Source organism: Anolis sagrei, chromosome 1 (genome assembly GCF_037176765.1).
Source record: "Anolis sagrei isolate rAnoSag1 chromosome 1, rAnoSag1.mat, whole genome shotgun sequence".
Classification (NCBI taxonomy): domain Eukaryota; kingdom Metazoa; phylum Chordata; class Lepidosauria; order Squamata; family Dactyloidae; genus Anolis; species Anolis sagrei.
In genome coordinates this window covers 77,037,826-77,055,626 of record NC_090021.1, presented here as the reverse complement: position 1 = coordinate 77,055,626, position 17,801 = coordinate 77,037,826, and the positions used below count along the sequence as shown (strand labels likewise).

The window sequence follows — 17,801 nt, the reverse complement described above, 5'->3', positions numbered from 1 at the left end:
AAAACAAATCAACGAAAGCAACCACCCTAACTCAAATTGCCCAATCTTCCCCTGCTGTCCGTCCAGACTAGAATGGAACATTGCTTTGGCAGATTAAGGATCAAATATTATGCGTACTTTGGCAGTAAGCTACCATCGATTCATACTGTCACAAAGGAGAGTTAGGATTCACAACTGCACAGCCATTGCCAAATATTGTTCCAATTGGCTTGCCTCACACTTTTCTTATAAAGGATTTTGTATTTTTCATCCAACTTAACGAGTTCCCCATGAATTGGTTCATCAACATGAACCAATAATTTGTGTAAGGATGTTCAGTGTGCTCTATGATGCTTTAATCCAACAATTCCCATCCTCCCAATGAAGCAGTTTCCTTGGTAACAGTCTACACACCAAAATGCCAGTCATGAGGGGGGCCCACCTGTTGAATTTCTGCCGGTTCTCCAGCAGTAGGAGAGGTAGAAGCCCTATCAGGATGGTGTGAGGGTAGCAAGGACAGACATTATGAAGTTGTAGCAGAGAGGACAGCAAGTTTTAGGCAAACAATCCAATAGACTATAATAAATGAGACAGTCAGCCATGTATGGAGAAAGGAACCCCCAGGGATAAAAGACATGGCACTGCCAATTTAGAGAGGCAAAGCAGATGTTATGCTGGAATGATAGGGAAAATCTAGCAGAAGGTGGGTTAAGTATATGTCAAAATCGTGGGGAAATCATATCACACATGAGAAAACACCTCTCTCTGTGCTGTAGTTCTACTTGATAGACCTCAGAGTTCTAAATAAAAACAAGGCAGATCTTGAAAGCCTAAAGTCTGCCTTTTTGGTGCAAAATTTCCCATTTTGGAATGCAGACTACAAGGGTGTCAACCTGAAGAAATAAAATTTCAACAGGAGTCAACTTCCTTGGAAGATCATTGGTGGAATCTCAGTCAGGTATTATCTTGGCAGCAACTAGATGTTTCTCTTCTACATCATTTCCATATTGCCTCAAGCTCATTTATGTATCTTTTGGTCCCTATCTCTCTCTTCTTAATATATAACCAAGGTTGTTTCTGTTTGAAAAAAATAATAAGGAAATGTTTGCCTGGGTCTTTTACTTTATCCATCACAGATAACATTGCCTGAAATCATATTCTAACAAAGGGGGGAGTGTGCTGATGTTCATAGAACTGAAACATTGGAAGGTCAACTGACTATCATCTAGCACACTGCTTCTTAAACTGTGGGTCCCAACCCCAAATGGGACCCATTTAGCTCAATGTTGGGGACCTGAAAAAATTGGCAACAGAAAGAGTTTTCAGAACATCACCTTATAGTTGTTGTGCAGTGTTTACAGTGGACTCTTCAAAAGATGCAAATATTTGATATTTATACTTGTTTGATAACTATCTACCCAGGGTAAACATTTCTCAGACCAAAAGGGGTCCTGAGTGGGACAGTTTAAGAAGCCCTGATCTAGCACATATTCTGCCACTGCTAAATCATAAAGGACAAATGTGTGGGGAAAGGAGGGACCCAAAACATTGAATATGTATGTATGTATGTATGTATGTATGTATATGTATACACACACACACACACACACACACACATATATATATATATATACACATACATATACATACATACATACATACATACATACACACACACACACACACATGCACACACGTGCACCCTCACACACTACTGCACACAGTCCTCCATTTACATATAAGTGGTTAAGCAAACTCAGGCGGCGATATAAGAATACAAGTGTATGGAAAGACACTGCTTGCCGCTATCAGATTTTCACTCTCTCATATGCTGTTTCATCCGAGTTCCCAAATCCACATTCCATCAAATATGTAAGCAATCTTGAACCACTTCTTTAGAACATATGTTGCTGTCTGTTTACTACAAAGATAAACCTCCTGTTTTAAGATGTCAGGGGACTATACATTTTTAATCCCATTAGTTTAAGTATATCTGGAAGCCAGGAATTACTTTAGGAAGCAAGTCATATTTTTTCAGAATGGAAAAAAGTGGACAGAATGAAAATGATTTATCCATAAAAGTTAAAGAAACTCTTTGTGTTCTAGAAACCCAAGTCCCATTTGTTGTTCATTCATTCAGTCATTTCCGATTCTTCATGGCCTCATGGACCAGCCCACGCCAGAGCTCCCTGTGGCAGTCACCATCTCCAGCTCCTTCAAGATCAATCCAGTCACTTCAAGGATGCCATCCATCCATCTTGCCCTTGGTGGCCCCTCTTCTTTTTTCCTTCCATTTTCCCCAGCATAATTGTCTTCTCTAAGCTTTCCTTTCTTCTCATGATGTGGCCAAAGTACTTCATCTTTGCCTGTACTATCCTTCCCTCCAATGAGCAGTAGGGCTTTATTTCCTAAAGTATGGACTGGTTGGATCTTCCCATACGTCCATATGTACATCATTTAATACATATTATCCATTACCTGTTAATTATCATTTAGGGCAGTGATTCTCAAACTGTGCTCCTCCAGGTTTTTTGGACTTCAGCTTCCAGAAATCCCATCCAGATTACCAGCAGTTAGGAATTTTTGGAGCTGAAATCCAAAACATCTGGAGGATCCCCAGTTTGAGGAACTCTGATCTAGAGTATAACAACAACAACAACAACAACAACAACAACCTTGTATCCTGCCACCATCACCCTGAAGGGACTCAGCACGGATTACACACAGCACAAGGTGCCTAAAACAGAGCATAAAATAAAACACAATATAAAATATAATAGAGTAAAACACAAAGACATATAAAACAACAACATAAAACTCAATAAAACTGTGCTCAACAAACAATGGTGGTAAGCTGCTGTAAACTGGTGGCCAGGCTGTAAACAATAGGACAAGGGAATGGGATAAGCGCAGAGGTGTAACCATAGAAAGAGAGCATGCGATAAAGTGCAAGGCTGTGTAACTATTGCGCAGAACTAGGAACTAGCCACTCTCATAAGCTTGTTTGAACAACCACGTCTTCAAGTCCTTATGGAAGGACAACAATGTGGGGGCCTGCCTAATCTCCCTGAGGAGGATGTTTCAAAGCCAAGGGGTCATCACCAAGAAGGCCCTCTCCCTCGTCCCCACCAACTGCGCTTGTGGAAAAGTCCACCAGATAAGCCAAAAGCCCACCAGATAAGTAAAAAATCTTGGTGAGTCTTGGCTCCAGTGAAGTCCTTCTGCTTACAACTCGTGGTTACCTTGTAATTATGATAATCAGATTGATTTTAAAAGGCTTTAAAATGGTTTCTCTCTTTTTCTGAATTTGTAGACTTTGTACATGAATGAATAACAAAGTTATTTTGCATTATCCATTTGATTATCAAACCCTGTCTTACCATTAAGCATGTGATGACTGCTCTTCACACGGAAGGAAGGACTTTGGGTGTCATGGAAGGACAGCAAATTCATACAGAAGCTTCCTTCTATAAGTATTATGGAAAAACAGCAACATTTTACTTATAATTGGTCCTTCCTATCTACTGGAATTTGGTTCTAGGACCTCCTGTGGATACCTAAATCCAAGGAGCCTCTTTTATAAAAGAAGAAAATCAAGATTTGTTTAAAAATATATTTTCAAACCATGGATGGATGAACCCATGGATACATGATCTATGAATAGAAAGAGAGACCGTGTTTACTTTGCTGTTATTGTAGAGCAGTTCTGCCACAAATGGGGAGAAATATGTCTTCCTCAGGTGTCAAAACGCCACAAAGTTTCTGTGTCAGACTCTGGCTGTGGAGACTAGTCACTCTACTCATAGAATCATAGAGTTGGAAGAGACCTTGTGAGCTATTCAGTCCAACCCCCTGCCAAGAAGCAGGGAAATTGCATTCAAAGCACTCCTGACAGATGGCCATCCAGCCTCTGTTTAAAAGCCTCCAAAGAAGAAGCCTCCACCACACTCTGGGGCAGAGATTGTCACTGCTGAACCTCTCTCGCAGTCAGGAAGTTCTTCCTAATGTTCAGGTGGAATCTCCTTTCCTGTAGTTTGAAGTCATTGTTCCATGTCATAGTCTCCAGGGCAGCAGAAAACAAGCTTGCTCCCTCCTCCCTGTGAGTTCCTCTCATGTATTTATACATGGCTATCATGTCTCCTCTCAGCCTTCAGGCTAAACATTCCCAGCTTTTTAAGCCGCTCCTCATAGGGCTTGATCTCCAGACCCTTGATCATTTCAGTTGCCATCCTCTGGACACATTCCAGCCTGTCAATATCTCTCTTCATTTGTGGTGCCAGACTAGAACACAATATTCCAGGTGTGGTCTGACCAAGGCAGAATAGAGGGATAGCATGATTTTCCTGGATCTAGACACTATATTCCTGTTTATGCAGGCCAAAATCCCATTGGCTTTTTAAGCTGCCGCCTGACATTGTTGGCTCATGTTTAACTTCTTGACCACCAGGACTCCAAGATCTTTTTCATACGTACTGCTCTCGAGTCAGGCGTCCCCGATTCTGTATCTTTGCATTTCAGTTTAACTGCCCAAGTGGAGTCTCTTGCATTTGTCCCTGTTGAACTTCCTTTTGTTAGTTTTGGCCAATCATCTCTCTAATCTGTTAAGATCGTTTTGAATTCTGCTCCTGTCTTCTGGGATATTAGCTATCCTTCCCAATTTGGGGTGGACGATGGAAACCCACTGGGGAGACGTTGCCACACGCTCTGAGGCAAAGGCAAACTCCCTCGGAACAAACTTTAGGAAAATCCCTTTCCCATGGGTCGGAAAGGTCTGGAAGGGGATTCAAGGATGGGGATTCAACTGAGAAGGGTATTTGCTGTTCCTCCTCACCAGCGCAAAGGGGTTTAGTATCCGATTGCCAAATGGGAAGAGGAGCTCTGGGCGAGAGGCTCTCCTAAGGCTGTCTCTAGAGTGTAGAATGGATGCAGCTTGCTATATCGCTTTATCTGCCATGGTTCCATGCTATGGAATCCCGGGGGTTGTAGTTTGGGGAGGCCCCACGCTCTTTGGCAGAGAGGGCGATGTCAAAACAATAACTCCCAGGATGCCATGGCAGCTAAAGTGGTGCCCAAACGGCACTAATCCTACAATGTAGACGCCGCACCCCAAGTCTAGGTGTAACTTCACTAAAGCTCCGAGAGGTGGGACCTGTGCGTGTGGTTGTGTTCAACGTGGTGACGTTGGAGTATTGAATGGCCCAGAGAGAAAAGAAGTGGGGGAACCAGAGGGAGGGGAACGTGTGGGGCTGTGGGAGCGTCATTGCGAGTGGATAGCTGACTGTCCCGGGACGCTTCCCTTCCTCTGCCTCTCTCTCTCTGCGAATGTCATCTGGGCGGGGGGAAAGGGCCAGGGAAGCCCTTCGCTTCGACCGGAGAGCCTTTCCCTTCGTGGACGGTCGCAGAGTATCTCCCCGGAGAGAGAGGCAGGCGGCCGGCCGGATGGGGAGCCCCAACAACGCCACGCCAGGACTGCGGCTGGTGCGTATCCCTATCTCCCCTCACTCGCCCGTCCTCGCCTCCCCTTGGATTTCTCCCTTGGGGAAGCCGCCAAGGCTCCTGGGGAGGCAAAGGAAAGGCGGGTCCTCTTAGGAGACTTCCCCGAATCGCGACTTTGAAAGACACAGGATTCTCAGGCTGGAAACGGACCTCTTGATGGCTCCTGTGCCTATAATACTTTTCTAGAAGAGGGAATTAGAGCAGGTGTTGCAGGCTACCTGGTGGCTTGAAAAGCTGCTCACATTCCTTTTTCTATGCTACCATTAAAGATATAGGGCCCTTCTTCAGTTTCACTCTTGGAACTAGAAGATAGGATATCCCAGGCATTGGCCAACTTGGGCCCTCCAGGTGTTTTGGACTTCAACTCCTACCATTCCTAACAGCCTCAACTTGGGCCCTCCAGGTGTTTTAGACTTCAACTCCCACCATTCCTAACAGCCTCAGGCCCTTTCTTTTTTACAGTTTCATAATATTGTGTTTACTGCTTAAGCGGCTGAGGGGGGAAAGGAAAGGTCCTGAGGCTGTTAGGAATGGTGGGAGTTGAAGTCCTAAACACCTGGAGCGCCCAAGTTGGCCCATGCCTGGGATATAAGAAAAAGAATGGAGCTAAGATAGATCAGTATCATCCCATCTCTATCTATATAAGGAATTAGTCTTTCTAGAGATGGGAATAGGAAAATGCAGTTATTTTAGGTCATGATCTCAGCTTGAAGATGAAGGCTGAAGATTAAGAATGTTTTGAATATATATATATATATATATATATATATATATATTCATGTCAGGAGCGACTTAAGAAACTGCAAATTGTTTCTGGTGTGAGAGAATTGGCCATCTGCAAAGACGGGGATGCCGGGTATGTTTTTTACTATCCTATGGGAGGCTTCTCTCATGTCCCGTGTTTGAGTATATCTACAGACATAATGTATCTATGCATCTTAGCCTATGATGAGGAGGAGGACTAATTACACTTCATAAACATTACCACTGCTCTTTACCATCTTCACTTCAATAGTTGTAGTCAAATTTTAGGGATTTGAAGGATTTAATATGTTGTAATTGTGCGGATTGTGTCATGTTTTGTTTATTTAAGATGCTTTTATAATTTTTATTGAACATGTTTATGATTTGCTATATGTTGAATGTTTGCCACTGTGTTTTATTTTCTTGTAAGCCACCCTGAGTCCCTTCAGAGAGATAGGGCGGACTATAGATAAAGAATTATTATTATTATTATTATTATTATTATTGCATAATTATTTATTATTTATTTACTGAATATATACCCTGCCCTTCTCACCCCCGAAGGGCAATATTTCAATGCCAGATTCAGACAATAACAATAACAGTTAACACAATATTATGAAACTGTAAAAACATATACATATCAATTATAAATAATCTGTCAGATGATTAAAAACATCTCAAAGGTCTAGCTCCAATTTAGCTTTATAAACATTAAAGCAATTGCTTTTGCCATATTTATGGGTCATATTAAACCGGAAAGGCTTGCTTAAATAGCCAAGTCTTAAGATTATTTTCCTGAAACTTAAGAGTGAGGGGGCTGTTCTGATGTCACTGAGGAGGGAATTCAACATCAGAGAAGGCCCTTGCATTATTTTGGCCATGGAATATATTTTCATTCTCAAACATACAGTGGTTTTCAATATGAAACTGATGTGTACATCCCAAAGACAGGTGTGTATTGTTTTTAAGGATGATACAATTCAGCAATTAGATTTCTGTCAGCACTTATATTCTCCATCTATATGAGAATATTGCAGACTCCCACATGGGAATCGATGGGAGGAAGGAGCCCTATGAGATGATAATGTTCTAAGTAGTGTTTTGTAGTCAGACTGAGATAGTTAATATATCTCTTTCATGTAGCACCGCCATGCCAGTTGCGTGCTGTTTTGAAAAATTAGCTCTGGGGATAGCTGCCACCTAGACCAGCCCTGGGAATGAAGGCAGGGGGTGTCATGTGTTTCTAACATAACAAGGTGACTCAGTGGCCAGTTGCACATTCTCCCATTGTGCTGCCGGCTGCTAGTTTATGAGGTTGGGTTGAGAGATTGTTTTTGCTGACTGCGTTTGCAGGGGATTATTGGCCAGGCCACATGTACACAGCTTTTGTTTGGGCTTCCCCCAACCCCCTCCCTCTATCCCTGAAAGTGTCAGGTTAATTGGGGCCCCAGAGATAAAACAGCAAAATTGTGCAGTGACAAGTGTTTTCCATAGCAAAGGTCAAGAAGAGAGTAATGGCACCAGAATGAGCTCGATGACAGCAAATTGGCAATGAAGCGTAGGAATTATTTCCACAATTGTGCTAGGAGAACATCTTACAAGACATGTCTTTAAATTACATCAAGAACTTCTATGAAGGATGTGTAAGTATGAATGAGATGAGAAGTGCTCGTGGAAAAAAAATCCCATTATTGGGAGATAATCAGGATTCAAAAGGCGGGTTTGTTACAAACAATTGAGTGAATACAGAGGCTATAAAAAACATTCCCAGTATATAGAATGGAATATTGTGTTCCCTAAAAGCAAATGTGTATTATGCTACTAGCTTCTGATTTTTAAAATGTATACTAAGTTCTAGAATTGACACAAGATGTCAACACATTATTTTAAGGCCAAACAATAGTTGATTGTAATGATTCTTATTGATTATAATGGCACTTCTATGAGCAGCCTCAAAGGTTTGAAACTGTATTTGGAATACTTATGGGTCTGTTTGGTTGTCTGTCTGAAATATTTAGATATGTAAATTGCCAGTTCTTACAGTACAATACTACAATTAGAAAATGTTTGATCTGGTATACATGATTGTTCCTACTGGAATGGTTATTGGGAGGTCGTGCTTTAAAAAAAATCATCAAGTTGTCCATTGAATCAAATCTTTATGGTAGGAATTTTTATAGCATGATGTGTAATGCACTGTCTGAATCCAGAAGGCCTTCCAGGTAGTGTCTGACTACAATTGGAAGGGGGAAATCAGCTGACATCAATAGGAGGGTGTAATTCTGGTCTTGACTATAATACGGAAATGGACCTTTGAAATCTACATTTGGCCTCAGTCATTTGAATCTCAGATTTCTTTGGGTTTACAACCTCTGATTTGGTTATCCATCACCCAAGAGAGCTTTTATATTATCACTTTAGAGACAAATGTTAAGCATGTCTCCAAAGCTGTACTAAATGTTTTCTTTCCATAACTCAAATACCAAATATCTTATGATTATTGGAATGATAAGTTCATTGCACTGTCATTACCATGATCCTTAGCCAGCATAGTCAATGGCGAAGGAAGGTGGAAGCCAAGGTCCAAAAATATGGAGGATTGTATTTCCCATTCTAGGATAAGAGTTTAAGATCTTTATCAAACTTACTTAATTTTTTAAAAAGGAAGATATTCTACATATCATGAGATGTTTAATAATAATGTACTCACTTCCATAAGGGTGATGTGACAACACATTTTTGTGGCTGGAAGAAGAGTAGAATCTTCCTCAGTAAGAAAGTAGTCATTATTTTTTAAAAAACAACAACAAGCAAACAATATTTTCATACTGCGTCTACCTGGAGACAAATTTAGATAAAACAATACTACCATAAAATTATTAATTAACTACTTTAAACCATATATCATCATATTGCTTTCATAAATTAAAAGAAGCACTATACTGAAGGAATGATGGAGAGTATAGATAAACCTTGAAGAACTATGTTTTTATTTGTTTCATTTTCCGCATTCTTTCCTATTTAATCTCTGTATGGTTCTTTACAGCTTAGGCCTCCAACCGTGATTGGACAATTCCACACACTTTTCTTTGGCTCAGTGCGAATGTTCTTCCTTGGTGTTTTGGGTTTTGCTGTTTACGGAAATGAAGCCTTACACTTCAGCTGTGAGCCAGACAAGAGGGAAGTTAATCTATTTTGTTACAACCAGTTCAGGCCTATAACCCCACAGGTAAATATTTTTCTCTTGTAAGACAAAACAAGATAAATATGCTGACAGGGATTTGTGAAGTGTACTTGAAAGTAGAGCACTGCTTCACAAAAGTAACTAGTTTATATGATGCTAGCAGAAAGCAAGAAGCAAAATTAACACGTATTGCTATTTGAGAAGCATTTAGATTAAAAGCTGGGGAAAGTTTTGATGTTTGATTTCCCCAAAAGTATACACTTTTAAGGTTTTGAAAGCCAATAGTTCTTCCAGCTTGTACACATCTTATGCCTCTCCGGTGCTGAACTTTCCAAAAACTTCAACATATCTGTAAACACTGATGCAACTTTCCTATCCTATGAGGATGTTGCTGGTTTCAATGGAGTGGTGATACAGAATGATGCTTCCCTGCCAGAAGGTCACTTCCTGGCAAAATAAGAAGTTGGAATTACCCTTCTGATGCATAGATGACCAGAAATATTAGTTTTACTTTATTGTTATCTATATTTTACTTGTGGTGTTTACATGTGTGTGTTACACCGTGAAAGTATTTTGTTTTATGGTTTGGCGACTAACAGGTGTCTGCATGTGTAGAACTGAACTGGCCTAATGGCTGAAAGGAGTCTGCATGGCTTGGTGCCCTAGTTCGGTGCTGCTGGATGGCCACCCTTATTGTCCTCAGCTAAGAAGCAACCATCAGACATGAAATTGCCTGGTGGCCATCGCTCTTCACATCTAGTGATGCTGTCCACAGCACCAGAGTCATGTAGAAGTGAGGGAGAAGAATCGCCTCTCTTCTCATTTCTCCAGTCATCCTGGTGCTCCAACAAGCATCAGCAGATGAGATGAACAATGATAACCAGCAATTCCGCACCCTACTAGGGAAGGACACAGGGCTGGGATGGTAAGTGCCATCCCCTGGCACCCTGAGTCCAGGGGAAGCGGGATGGTCAGTGAACAGCTATGGCTGGTTCTGAATCAGAACTGGCCAGACCACTTACACTTTCAAAATGTGTCTGAAGACTGTGTTAAGTAACCTTGGTGGGTATTAGGGCAAATGGACTCTATGTGTCATGAGAACGACCATTTACCCCTGCCCCAACTCATTTGGTCTTTAGATAATACCCAAAAAAAATGTGGAAAAAAGATATTCAGTTCATTGTAAAACAGTGAAACATGGTATACATTACACTGAATCAGGGCTGCATTAAAGGTTTATGTATGCCTAGACACTCTTGTATTCAACTTCCCACCTCATTGTTCATATACAATGAACCATATTTTGGAATAAGTTATAATATCATTTTTCAGACAAATGCTATATTTAAAATAGTATTTTAAAATGATCTACAAAGAACAAAGCAAGCGTCTCAAGACACTCAGAAGGATGTCCATATCAGATAGTATGGTACAGTCATAAATGATCTGACAGCCGAGTTTCTGCTACACTTTAGGTATTCTGGGCTTTACAACTAGTGACCGTACTGGTACCTGGAGCCATTTTCCATCTTTATGCTGCATGTAAAAGCATCGCTCAGGAAGATATCCTTCAAAGACCTGCCTACACCGTTTTTTATATTCTCTCTGTTCTGTTAAGGATCATCCTTGAAGTTGTGGCTTTTTGGCTCCAGAGTCAGCTCTTTGGTTTTCAAGTGAATCCACTCTACAGATGTGATGCAGGAGCCCTTGATAAAAAGTTTAATATTACCAGATGCATGGTACCGGAACATTTTGAAAAGACAATCTTTCTTATTGCTATGTACACATTTACTGTGATCACAATTATGTTATGTATTGCAGAAGTTTTTGAAATCTTGTATAGAAGGCTAGGTTTCTTGAATACGCAATAACTTTATTGTTAATTTCTCCTATTTGTTCATCAACACATATTTTTGTGAACAATGTAGTTCTTTATTTTAAACAGAAATTACTTTCTTCAAATCCCAAAATTTGATGACAAGGCAAAGAAGCACCTTAAAATATCTTTAAATATTTCTACAGGGCATTCTCCTTGATAGTATTTTTAGCACAGCAAATTCCCTACATACTTTCTACATCTATATTAGCGTGCATACACACATACACCTGATTTGAAACATCCTTCTTGTTGTTTTCCTCCAAATCATTTCTGATCTATGGTGACCCTGAGGTAAACATTCCCTGCAAAGGCTTGTTCAGATGAGGGTTGCTTGTGCCTTCCTCTGAGGCCGAGCAACTGTGACTTGCCCAAGGCTTCAAGGTCAAAGAGGAGTTCAAACCTTGGTCTCCTACAATGAAATAAATGCAGATTTTACAAACACTTAAGTGTCACTGAACCGCAAGTTAGACTTCCAAGTAGACATGAAGTTTTGCTGTAAGTCTAAATATTTGATATTACATTGTAAAATCAGAAGAATAATGATAACTTTTGTGACTGGGATAGAGACAAACAAGAGGCTAATCACTTATATCATTTAAGCAAACAAATGTTATTTCAAATACCATTAATATGTTTTCACTTTAACATATTGTGTTTTCCAACATGGGGTGAGGTGTTATTGGACATAATCAGGGAATTTAACTTATTTTAAACCTCATACAGAAAAAGAAGAATTCCGGGCACTAAACAGACTCTAACAATCAGCCTGGAATTACCAGATCCAGTACAAACAATAAATACTTTTATGCCACTTTAAAAACGGACCCATTTATTAATACAATATAAACTTTCATGGACGATTGCCCATTTTATCAGATGCATGTTATAGTCCTCAAAGGTTTGCCATAATGTACGTGTTAGTTTTTAAGATGTCAAATTTTTTTGCCGGTTTTGTTGCATGGACTAACATAGCACACTCACTGATTCCATTTTATAACACTGCTTTTAGCATAATGAAGTAATTTCTGTTCAGAATAGAATTAGATATGTTCTTTGCTGCGTGTAAAGTACTTTTAATACAGAATTTTGAAAATGTTCTTTATTTTGTGTTATATTCCATTCTGTTTTCCGTTGTTCTATATTATCTGCTTATTTGAAATATCAGAAGCTGATAAATTATTTCCTCTGTTCTTGTTTTATTTTTTACTTGTACAGGAACTTGCCAAAATATTTCATGCATAGAAAATTTACTGTTGAGGAATGAAAGAGATTTTAATCAGTATTTCCTGTAGTTTTAGATAAGATAATAAGAGAGCATTCATTTATTTTGTTATCAGTAAGAAATTATATGTCTTATTGGAAGAAGGATGTAATTGTGTTGTGCCAATTGTACTAGTTTGACAGATAATGGATAAGAAAAACAATGAGGTCAAGCCACTCTGCCATTTATCTGACACACAGACATGGGAAAATGGCTGGACATGTTTCTATATTTATAAGGTTATAAATGCTTCATCCATTTTCAGTAACAGAGGGGCTTCCTTCACGGCACTGAAAATCACATATATGCTGACAGTCTTTAAATTTCCTTTCATATAGTTCAGCAAATAATCAAGTAATATTTTAAGTCACTTGCAAAATAAATTATCTCTTTAAGTGATTTATAGACCACTTTTTATAATTTAGTGCTGTTGGTATATCCTAAGCATATTTCAATCCATCCTTAATATTTCTATAAACCCAATCCATTAACCCAAAGGATTTTCTGAATAAATACTAATAGAAAGGATGTACATAAGCATTGCATACATAGTTTGTATTCCAACACAATCTCAGGCTGCAAAAGTAACCTTGAATGAAATACAAAATATAAATTAACAACTTGTGGACTGCAGAACAAACAAACTATACAGAATAGATCATTATCTGTTTTAAAAACAAAAAAAGGCATTAGAGTGTGAGGAAAATTTGGAAACTGCCACAATCATACATATGCATGTTTCATGTAGATACTTCAGGTTAGCTAGACTTCATAACATGCATAATATTCAATGAATTCACAGCACAGTATAAATCTCATAAATTTAGCATGAAGCCAATGTACAATATTTCTTACATATTTTTCCTATAACATAATGCACGACAGCCTTGTTTCTTTCTTTTCCATTTATGAGACCCTTCTTTTATTCCAATTATAGATTCAAGATTTCCCTATTTATAGCTTTGGTTGTAATTTTAGATCATTAATGCACCCCAGCCATTCTCCCGAGTCCAAACAAACAAGAGATACAAACAGCATGGGCTCGACGCTTCTTCATAATCTTCCCAGCAGCAGTCCTACTTCTCAGTCTTTGCATTAGTACTACAAATATATAAATGGAAAATAAAAACAATTATTGATTTGCCAAAACAAGCCACAAAGAACTACTGGAAGTGAAAGCAAAGGGAAAGCTGTACTATACAGTTCCTTTGCATATTGCTCTGAGAATGATGTCGAATGTGTTTTGTATATTCTATATGCAACATTTCAAATATATATATATATATATATATATACCCTTTTAAGGCTAACTAATTGTTTAATGCTTCAAAAGAAGCCCCAGCCCAACTGTGACAAGTAGTTAGCATTTGATTTGAAACATTAGTAACATATCCATCACCCAAAGGGTTCAAAGTGACACTTTGAAAAAAACCCTCAATAACTTTGTTGTTTAAATTAAGAAATAGTGACTTATCAATAGAAACTGGGTGAGACCTGCAGTTAAGTGGAGCTTACCCTACTGTCAGATCTACCTATATTTCCTATATTGATTTAAAACACAATTACGATTATGATTTCTGAGACGATTTATCTTACAGATTAATGTTTTATGTTTCTGAATGGATATCAGTTATGTAGATTTATGTATATAAAAAGGATGCTGTGAATTAGGCTTGCCAGATTCTTTTTTATTTCTCCCAAAGCACCCCCATGCTTTTAATTGCAGCTTGATATCACATGGCATAATGTTTACCCCCACACTATGAAAAGCTTTTTTGCCTGATGGCTAGAAATCCAACTGTCATTAAAGAGGCAAGAACTGGCCAGATGATGTTTTCCATTCAATTGTTAATGCTATTTTACATTGTGAAATGTTTTTTGTTCAGCTGCGATTTGCTTAATATTGTTTTATCAAATATCCATCCATGTTTCTTTATAAACAGATGAGTTGTTGTTTTCCCCCAGATTTCAAATGTATGATCTCAGGTATAATAAAAACTTTTTATTCAAAACAATATGACATACGTGACTGTATTACACATTCTAGTGAAAATAAGCTAGATTATTGCCAAAGCCATTTTGAATCTATTCACGGAGGACAAAGTTTCATGAAGTAGAAGTGCAATTATGTAGGGCTCACCAGATGAGAGTGAAATAATTTCACATACCCCTCAAGCTTTCGTGCTCCAACTACAATTTTCACAGAAGCAGGAGGGAAAATGGATTATTTCAGCAACAAAATGCAAGGTGTTCTTGGTGGGTTGGTCTTCAATAAACAATAAAAGCACATCACCTTTACAAAAGACGTGATCATGATAGACACAACCCTATTAGAACTGATATAGACCACCAATGCTGGCATTTTTAGATTTTTCCTACAGCATGATTGACAAAGTACAGCCCCAATGTTTTTAGACTGCAGCTCCTATCAGCTCTAGTCAATAGAGTTGATGGTGAAAAAACCGAAAACTACAGTCCAAACAGACTTTTCTTCATGGAAGAAATTTAAGTAGAAGTTGAATGGCAATATGAAAGGGATGCGTTTGAATGGATTTTCTAATGAGCTAAATTACTTTTGGTGTACCATGCTGCTCTATAGTTCTATGATTCTATAACATGTCTCAGGATTCCAACACATAAACGCAGGGGGAAGAGGAGGACACCACCTTCTTTCATTCCCAAGAGGGAAAGGTCCCCATGTCTTTTCTCTGCCTTTCCCCACTTCTATCAGCCTTCACTCTGCCTTCTGTCATTGGAAGTCAGATAGCACCCGACTCCTGAAAATGCAATATTCCCTCTGTATCTTTGCGCTGCAGCAAGAAGCTCTCATGGGCAACCATGTGATGGCCTCCATGCAACTCTGTTTTGGCAGCACAGAGAAGACAGAGAAGAGACAGCATTGGATGAAGTTCTAAGAAAGATTGAACTCTACCATCAGACTTAGGACCTCTTCACATGGTCCTTTCACCACATGCACCCTTCCACCTTATCCCATGGTGGAGATGGGACATATTGCATTGGCACCCTGTCCCTGTCCCTATCAGATGGGGAAATGGGCAGCAATGTGTATTGCCTCAGCACCCTTTCCCCCATCATACTGGGGAAGGAGAAGGAAAGTGTGGGTAGCTCAGTTGGAGATGGTGTACAGCAGGCCCCATCCTTGCCACAAAACAAAGCGGCAGAACAGGGCAAATATGCCCCAACTGAAGAGGTGGTTAGTTTAAACATGATCCTACAACCCTTTCCTGTATACTTATATCCAAAACTACAAACAAAAAACAATGATTCAATATAGCCTTGTTTTGGTCATATTACAACAGTTCCTATATTAAAATATGATTAGGCTCCTTGACATGAGTGAAAGGGAAAACCATGGGAATTATTCTCTCTTAATGGATTTAAAGTATAAAGAGGAACAAAACATGATGCAGGGTTAAATCAGTGTGCATTCTCTGCTGCAGATGTAATTTTGCTTACTGCTTTCTTATTACTTTCTGGAATAAAATTGCTTGCTGGGGTCAAAATTATTCTGTTGCTTTTAACAAAGAAATATCTCATTGTGGGCATGACAAGAATGGAGATGAACAGGGAACAAAAAATGTTATTCAGTGGACAAGTTTAATTAACTGTGTAAAGTCATAAAGGCTGATAGAGGAAAGTGCATTCCTACCTTGTCTCTGTTAAAGCAACGTGATACATAAATGGCAAAATTTAAAGTGGTGGTCTCGTCCCAATTCAGATTATATGATCTGCTAGAGAGAAGGAGGGAAGAACAAAATCAAAAACGTTCATTTAAAACTAGAACAAAAAGCATGGGCTTGCCCAGAAAATGGAAAGGAAAAAAAATATATAAACAAAAACCTTGAAAAATAAAGGGCTGAAACACACACTTCTTGATAGCAGTAGGTGTCACCCCAAAGGAGAGTCATCAGAGAATGCAAGCTGTTTATGGTGACTGTGTTGATGTGAGTACTGTGCGTCATTGGGCGAGTAAGTTTAAAGATGTTAAGGTGGGACTTGCGTAACAAACAAAGAGTTGGATGTTCTGTGACAGCAACCAACGAGTTTCACAAGCAAAAGGTTGACAGATTGATTCAGGGCAATCGTCGTATCACTCAGAGAAAAATTTCAAGAATAATCGGCATTTCACAAGAATGTGTTAGTCACATTATTGCTTTGCTTGGCTATCGGAAGATCTGTGCACGATGGGTACCAAGGATGCTGACACCTGAAATGAAATATATGCTAGATAGACTTGATAATATATGCTAGATATTGGAAAATCCCAGAGATACCTCCTTTAGAAGAATGGGGAAAATATATTATAGATATACTGATAATGGACAAAATAACTGTATTATTAAGAGGAGAACTATTAGATAAGTTTGTTAATGAATGACAACCAATGATTCAACAGTTTTACAATGATTAATGTAAAATTAAACTAAAAATGTATATAGAGGATCCTATATAGTATTGCACTGAATGTATTGTCGAAGGCTTTCATGGCTTGAATCACTAGGTTCTTGTGGGTTTTTTCGGGCTATAGGGCCATGTTCTAGAGGCATTTCTCCTGACGTTTCACCTGCATCTATGGCAAGCATCCTCAGAGGTAGTGAGTGAATGCAACAAACACTTGCAATGTATGTCTACTTAAATAAAATTATATATATATATATATATATATATATATAAGAAAAGAAAACGCAGATTTGAAACTTCAGAGGCTGGATCTCACCACCGTAAGGCCAGTCCAAATTTAGCACCGTCTGACTTCCATCTATTCCTGATAAGTCAGACGGTGCCTGAAACAGCTGCCTTGTTGGAAAACTATTACAGGCTCCACAATGAAGACCCATTCAGTGAGCAGACTCTTCAGGCAGCGCAGAGCATTGTGTCCTCCATCTCTGAAGCCAAGAAAGAACAGTGGATCAAGTTGATCACAGAGGTCGACATGGGCAGGAGCAGCCAGAAGGCGTGGAGGCTGCTGAGACGGCTGAGCAACGATCCCTCACAAACTAATACCCATGCCAACATAAAGGCAGATCAGATAGCACACCAACTCTTGAAGAATGGGAAACCCAACCTTGCCACCAAAGTAGGAAAGAAACCAATAGCCAGACAACCAGAGATTGAGAACAACAACCTCCATGAACCCTTTACATCTACTGAATTGGACATGGCTCTCAACAAATGTAAGAATGGCAAAGCAGCTGGCTTGGATGATCTACGGATGGAACAAATCAAGAACTTCG

At 39.2% G+C, this 17,801-nt stretch overlaps 1 protein-coding gene and 1 long non-coding RNA gene across 3 annotated transcripts; one reads left to right on the top strand and one right to left on the bottom strand.

Moving 5' to 3' along the window:
- The first annotated feature begins 5,291 nt into the window (after positions 1 to 5,291).
- On the top strand, positions 5,292 to 11,284 carry GJE1 (gap junction protein epsilon 1). Its single transcript, XM_060753474.2, has 3 exons — positions 5,292 to 5,457; positions 9,269 to 9,451; positions 10,882 to 11,284. The coding sequence occupies exons 1-3, from the start codon at positions 5,302 to 5,304 to the stop codon at positions 11,275 to 11,277; spliced, it is 735 nt and encodes a 244-aa protein (XP_060609457.1). The 5' UTR covers positions 5,292 to 5,301; the 3' UTR covers positions 11,278 to 11,284.
- On the bottom strand, positions 11,259 to 17,333 carry LOC132761017 (uncharacterized). Of its 2 annotated transcripts, none has more exons than XR_010909607.1 (3): positions 17,285 to 17,333; positions 16,217 to 16,298; positions 11,259 to 13,647 (listed from the first exon to the last, which is right to left on the bottom strand). It is a non-coding gene; the product is annotated as an uncharacterized lncRNA (long non-coding RNA). The 2 variants fall into 2 exon arrangements; XR_010909608.1 differs by having other exon boundaries at positions 16,217 to 16,295.
- Positions 17,334 to 17,801: the final 468 nt, after the last annotated feature.

Bases quoted from the DNA above. Each gene is read 5' to 3' on its own strand.
- GJE1 (XM_060753474.2), top strand. From the start codon at position 5,302: ATGTCATCTGGGCGGGGGGAAAGGGCCAGGGAAGCCCTTCGCTTCGAC. The intron at 5,458-9,268 runs GTGCGTATCCCT...GGTTCTTTACAG, and splicing joins CCACGCCAGGACTGCGGCTG to CTTAGGCCTCCAACCGTGAT. The intron at 9,452-10,881 runs GTAAATATTTTT...GCTACACTTTAG, and splicing joins TCAGGCCTATAACCCCACAG to GTATTCTGGGCTTTACAACT.